Source organism: Arachis hypogaea, chromosome 7, assembly GCF_003086295.3.
Source record: "Arachis hypogaea cultivar Tifrunner chromosome 7, arahy.Tifrunner.gnm2.J5K5, whole genome shotgun sequence".
NCBI lineage: Eukaryota > Viridiplantae > Streptophyta > Magnoliopsida > Fabales > Fabaceae > Arachis > Arachis hypogaea.
The window spans coordinates 52908379-52915678 of NC_092042.1; the positions used below are offsets into that span (position 1 = coordinate 52908379).

The 7300-nt window shown below is 29.8% G+C and overlaps 1 protein-coding gene across 1 annotated transcript; it reads left to right on the top strand.

The window, feature by feature from the left end:
• Positions 1 to 4703: 4703 nt before the first annotated feature.
• On the top strand, positions 4704 to 6862 carry LOC112703064 (thioredoxin-like protein Clot). Its single transcript, XM_025754373.2, has 2 exons — positions 4704 to 5182; positions 6366 to 6862. The coding sequence occupies exons 1-2, from the start codon at positions 5038 to 5040 to the stop codon at positions 6617 to 6619; spliced, it is 399 nt and encodes a 132-aa protein (XP_025610158.1). The 5' UTR covers positions 4704 to 5037; the 3' UTR covers positions 6620 to 6862.
• The last annotated feature ends 438 nt before the right edge of the window (positions 6863 to 7300 follow it).

Here is a 7300-nt window from a genome sequence, read left to right on the forward strand (position 1 = left end):
ACTTTCCAAGAATTTAGGTAGCACTCGCCTGTACCAAACCGACCATCATGCCTACACATTTCGTCATATTCATTTGCCTAATTGGGATGTGCAGTAGCCTGTCAAACTATCTCACCACACGGTCCACCTGGTGCCACTCAGCAATAACAAAACACAACAGTGGGCACAATTCAACAAAAGAGGTTTCATCCTTAATGGTCCTCTGTAGAACAATATCTTAGATAAGTGGGTCAGCATATAGCGTTCAGTAAACCTATTTACGGTTAGCAAGAAACATGATAAATATCATAAAAGATTTCAAACCCTAATCCCAATCACAACACTAACAGTTTTAAATGCAAGTTCAAACATTACTTACATTATACATATTGTTGCCATTGAGGATGCATCTCTATTGTCAAAGTCTCGTCTCTATTCTGTCATTAAGTAGCTCGAACCCCACCCACGTATAATATCATGAGTAGTTAGCAATCACACAAATATAATGCTTAACTTAAGAAATAATAAAGCAGAACACATAAGGCCAAACTACCTCTCAATCAGCAGAAATGGCGCTGGTCAAATTCCTCTAGTCGACAAGGGTATATTATGATATGCCTAAGAGATAAGCAATCCATAGCATTCACCTTTGTTTCGCTGCCTATATTCCGTGGCATGACACATTTGGCGGTACAACTATGCCAGCACAACTGAACTCCATAATAACCTCCTACATCGATCAAGATCCTCCAATAGAAGCAGCCACTTCATGTGAACGTGAGAGTCAGATGCGTCTGAAAACAAAATGCCTCCAATGATATGCATAATGTGTCCTTTGGTGTACTGCAACAGGAGCTCCTCTATTGGCTCTGCCTCCCATTGTCCACAAATAGTATCACAAAATCATGTGAGGTTGATGGTCCACTTACTCTATGACTGTTTGACATTAGGTCCAGGTACGACACCTAGCAGCTATAAACAGAAGTCCTTAATAAAAACGTCCATCGTAGAACTGCTCCTACCCACCCATGTAGCCGCTCACTGGATCTCCATCAATATTGAGTCCCAACTCATACACCACATCTTGTAGGGTGATAGTCATCTCCCCACAGGACAGGTAAAAAGTATGAGACTCAGGATACCGTCTCTCGATTAAAGCAGGAATCAGTGCTTAGTCACGGTCCCACTCTAACATATATGCCACGAGCTAAAATTCATCGCGTCTGAGGTGTGTCTTAGTCTCCTCGTGCAAACGCGCTAGTAAATTTCTTTTCGTCCGCAAGATCTGAAAACCTTAACAAAAAATCAAAGAGTCATATAAAATTGAGGTGACAACTAATAAGACAAATTTTAAACATATAAAAGGCATAAATTATAAGATACACTATTCGGTCAAGTCTGGCAGCAATATAGTTAATATGATCTCATCTATAAAGGGTGTTTTTGTAGCATACAAGTTTTGTGCCATCCAATTACACTATAATAAAATAAACTAAAATTGAATAATTTAAAATTAACTAATATAATTTTTTATCAAACATAAATTAATCTAAATACCTATCATATCATAATTTAACTCTAAACCATAATAAATTCGAATGAAACATTAATTTAAATAAAATTTTGCATAAATATCTATTAATTTTCTAACATAACTACATAATCGTTAATCATGAACTAATTATCTATCTAAATAATTATTTCTATAAAAACTACTTTTACATTATTCTAACTAAATAAATATGTCAAAATTATAAAATAATATAAAAACAAAATAACTTTAAAACGAATAGAAGAATAGAATTACTTGGAGTTGACAGGTTACAAAAATAAAAAAGTGGAATAGAATAAAAATGGGAACATAAGAAACGAGATGAATCGACAAAGTGGAGTTGAAAAGTGAAAAGTGAGAATGATGGGGTGGGAGGACCACGAGTTTATATATTTGGGCAAAACTCCCCTTCCCTTCTAAAATTTGCTGAGGGATGCGACGAACTTCACTTACAATGTGAAGTTCACTGAGAGGCGACAAACTTTATGAAATTGATAAGATTTATCAAGAATTACAGCAAATTTGCCTCCAGTGCAAAAAAAAAATGGATTTCAAAAAATAATACAAGATTTATTTTTCTATTAAACTAAAGCATTTTTTATTTTATTTCAAAAAAAATTTCTATATTTCAATGTCATTTTTGTCGACTAAATAATGGTTAATTTTAATTTCAATTTTATATAATAAAACAGTGGTTTTCAAAAATTATGAAATCTTTTTTTAACATATGTATTATGCCATACGTATAAATTATACGGGTTATTATATAAATTCATATATATGCATAACAAAACAGTTTAATATTATATATTTTTTACATTAATTATATGGCAATATTTAAAAAAAAGAGATAAAAGAAGAGATATATAAATATGTATAATATTATTGTTATATATAAAGCAGTTTTATATTGCTTTAATTATAGAGACTTACTATAATTATATAAAATTTAATTTGAGAAAATAATTTCCTTTGCCATAAATAATATACTAAAACTGTTAGTATATTATTTTCTTTATGGTTAATTGAATTTATCAATGATTTTTCCGTGTAAATCGTTATTACCCAGTTTTTAATAACTACTTAATATACAAAATTTGAAATTGAAAATTGTTATTACTAATTTAATTAACTGATTAATTGAGTAATAATTTTCAAATTATTAAGGTGCAAAATCATTGACTTACTCAATAGATTTTCATATATTATTTATATTTCAAGTAATAATTTGAAATTATATTATTTACCCAGTTAATAATACTATTATTAATAATTATTTTTTGCATTGATTTTTAAATCAATTATTAAATAATTATTTTTGTTAAGATAATTGTTTATAAATTATTTCAAATTATATTTTGTTAAGATATAATTATTTAGATTATTACTCATGGCACGGGTATAATTTCATTTTATACCAATTAATCAATTATAATTATATGACACATGTGTAATTTTAATTTTATCCACCGATTATTGGCAAATAAGTTTTATTCCAATTATAAATAAAATCTGTTTTTATTGACAAATAAATTATCTTTAGGTCAACGATTTAATATATGTGTAGGTTTATTTTTTGTCAAATATAATGAAAATACAAATAAAGAAATAAAGGATAAAAATAAACTTAATAATATCTGACACTACTTTATTTTATTAAATTATTTAAAAATAGCACATCCACAAAAAATAATCGTAATATATAAATTGAGGCAATAATTTAAAATTCTATAATTATAATTTAATCAAATACTAATAGTAAAACCAAATTAGTAAACAATATTGAACCTATTTTAGTCCTTAGTCACGTATAGTATAGAATCATTCTTGTAACGACAACCAACTGAAATAACATCGTAAGTTTCAATATTTAGAATTCGTGCAAAATCAGACCATCCTCTTGTTAGATAAGCTTCATCATTCGCTATCCATGCAATGCGGCAAGGTATAGAATTGCCACACCGCCGAGAAACCAAACTAACTCTTATTTCCCTCAATGGCATTGCATGCATGCAAAAGAAAGCTGGTAATTTCTGAAAAAAAATCAAAATATGTTAAAAAATTATTTTAATAACGAACAACTTAAACTAAGAAAATTTAAATATATTACCAATCGTTGAAATTGCATATCTGAATTTGTCATGAATTTAGCAAAACTGAACGCTTACAACCATGTAGTTGGAACCCAAATCAATGAAGACAACTCGATGAAGTATTTTATGGATGTGATGCATTGTAAATGATTGTGGCAAAAGACAATCGAACTGAAACATTAGACGATAAGAATAACTTAGAGTAACAACAAATAAAAAATTATCAAAAGAATAATATAATAGAATGAATATATAAAAAAATATTATAAAAAATTATAAATTGTACCTTAAAAGGATCAACTTTAATAAAAAATGAAGAATACGTTCTTATTCTATGAAGTAGTAAAAAAAAACACTAAATATAAAATTATGAATTGACTCTCAAATTTAAATTCATGTACCACAGGAAAACACTATATATAGACTTTAATAAAATAAAAATAAATATGTAAATTACCTATTATTAAGGTAATTTTTTAATAATGCATTAAATTTTGATTTGATACAATTATAATGAAGATATGTTTCTAAATTAGTATAATTATATATTATTCATTAAATATTAATTACAATATAATTATATTAAAGATATTTTTTATAAAATAATTTAGAAAAATTATTTGATATACGTGAATCGGATAACAAAGATTTATTATTATTATTATTATTACTATTATTGATATTATTATTATCATTAAAATTATTAAAAGTATTTTTAATTGATAATTGATAAGTAATTTAATAGTGCATTAAATATTGATTCAATATTATAATGAAGATATGTTGCTAAATTAGTATAATTATATATTATTCATTTAGTATTAATTATAATATAATTACAGTAAAATAATTTAGAATAGGAAAAAAAATTTATTCGTTTTGGAGGGAAAACGGAGGCATGAGAGATCGACACGTCACTTTTAGTAGTTTGGGAAAAATCCAATTTTAGTATATTAAGTAGATAAGATAGATTTAGAGAATATCTCAATTTTAGAAACTAATTTTACTATTATATCCCTAAATAAACCTTTGAAGTAATTTACTTGTATAAAGAGTTAGTGTTTCTTCATATCGCAGATAATTAAATAATTCTTTAAATTTTTTTTAAAAAAATTTAAACATATTAAATATATCAATATTACAATAATTTTAAGATTTCAACTATAAAAAATATATATAATATATATTAATTAAAATTATGGGTTAAAATTACTCATCGGTGCTCTACATGTGAAAACTTTCCAATCCTTTTAACCTCTGTGCAGCTATTCAGCTGAACCTGGCCCGAATCTTATTCAAGATAACTAGATAAGACACATATATAACGAAAGGTGACGCATTCAAGAAACGCATCATATTCAATTCCTCTGTGATTGTTTGCTTCTTGTTATTCTGTGTTTGCAGAGTTGAAAGATGCCGCTGAAGGTGTTGGAGGCCACAGTTTCGAGCTTTGATGGGGTCTTTGAGAAGTTCCGATCAGAAACTTCCAACAACAAAGCCAATCTCATCCTATTCTTGGCTGATAAGGACCCTGCCACCTCTCTCAGCTGGTGCCCTGGTATGCTATTATTATTCCTCTTCTTTTCTTTTCTTTTTTTTTTATCCGGCGGTCTTTCCAGTTCGTTAGCAGATTATGAATTTTATATAAAATACTTGTGTTCAACCCAGATGGAATCTTTCAAAGAATTGTAATTGTTTTGTATTTTGTGTACGGTCTTTTATTAGGGAAATCTTGAATTTCGTACACACCAATAAAATGTAAAACATAAAAAATAAAAAATAAATCGTGCATTCATAATGCACCGTTTTCCATCTATGGAGCATTTGGCACTGGTGAGAATTCTCAGCACAGTAGAGGGAAGTCCTAATAGGTAGAAAAGAAGACAGAATCTTTTAAACCCTAAACCCCCAAAACTGGGAGAAGATATTTTTCTGCTTGCTGGGGAAGAAAAGATACTTTTTGCTTTTGGTAATGATCACTATTCGTCATTTACCAATTTAAAATTTAAGATTAAACAAAACAAAATATGTATTACTATAAATCATTTGACACCATCGGTGAGAATTCTCAGCACAGCAGGAAGTCGTATAGGGTTTTTAGTAAGATGTGCCTTTAGGGCACAAGTTAAAGTTATCAATTAATAAAGTTTTTATAGAAAAAGATGCAAAGTTGAATTTCTATGGCAGTGGATATGAATTTATTAAAATAAAAGGTTTGAAAATTTCTACTAATAGCAACCTTAACATGCTCTTAGGGCACCAAATAGTTAAATCCAATCCTAAAAATGGTAGAAAAAGGCAGAATCTCTTAACCCCCAAAACTGGGAGAAGATATTTTTCTGCTTGTTGGGGGAGAAAAGACTTTTTGTTTATGGTAGTGATAAGTGATTTTCTATTTACCGATTTAAATTTTTAAGATTAAACAAAATAAAGCCGAGATCAGATTATGTTGCTTAGACAAGGTAGATTTACAAGTCCAACAAAATTCAGGCAGTAGCAGAATTCATGAATGATGAACACTCACATGCAGTTATTTTCATGTGAAGTTAATAGTTGAGAGTCGTTAGATAATAATTTAGTCAAATATGTCAAATTATCGAACAGTTTTCAACTAATAGCTTCGTATGAAAATAATTGCATGTGAGTTTCTACCTTCATAAATATATATGACTGGTGACCTAGTGAAGTGTTGTATGTATCATTAGAATTATTCTTTTTAATATTTGATTCGGTATTCCTAGATTGTGTGAGAGCTGAGCCTGTGATCTACAAGAGGCTGGAGGCCTCACCCGACAATATTGGGATTCTGAAAGCTTATGTTGGGGACAGGCCAACATGGAGGAACCCACAGCATCCGTGGAGGGTGGATTCCAGGTTCAAGCTTACCGGCGTGCCTACGCTGATCCGTTGGGAGAATGATGTGGTGAAAGGTCGCTTGGAGGACCATGAGGCCCACCTTGAAAACAAGATTGAAGCTCTTCTTAGTGACAAATGATTGCTTTATTTAGTTGGTATACCATATGATTTAATAACACCATCAAGTTCACTCTTTATCAACTTGGACTAGTTGCTTTGCTGCTGAACAAAATAATAGATGGTTCTATTGGTGGAAATCTTAGTCAAATTTGATAAACTCGTAGTGAGTGGTTCTTATATAGTGCTTATGGTTATGTTGTTGAATTTGAGCTTCAATGCTATGCTAAATATTGGCTAATAATCCATGAGACTCTTCCTGCTCTGCGTGGAAAATCTTTCTGAATTTGAAACTGCTACATAAGCATAGTCAATAGTTAGTGTTCTGAATTTGTTCATGATGAGCAAGTACAAAAAGGGTGCGACATTGAAGACAGAGATAGAGATAAAGATGAAGACATAAATGATTTTGGCAATAAGTTTTAACATTCGCACTGCCGCTAGAAGTTGTGCTGCCTCTTCCATCGGGAACTCGTTGGAAGTTGAAACAATGTTAGCCACCAATGCTTAGCATTTTGTTTTTATTGTACCCACTTCTCAGTTTTCAACTGCCAAAAGTGTTACTGAATTCAATGTCTTTGTATTTTTATATAACCCTCCGAAACCGTTTTCAAACGCTCACAACCATAGTTGTCAGAATTGAACTGGTAATAAACTGAACTGGTAATCGAACCGTTTAGATTACTGTTTATTGGTTAATTAG

Bases quoted from the DNA above. Each gene is read 5' to 3' on its own strand.
- LOC112703064 (XM_025754373.2), top strand. From the start codon at position 5,038: ATGCCGCTGAAGGTGTTGGAGGCCACAGTTTCGAGCTTTGATGGGGTC. The intron at 5,183-6,365 runs GTATGCTATTAT...CGGTATTCCTAG, and splicing joins CTCTCTCAGCTGGTGCCCTG to ATTGTGTGAGAGCTGAGCCT.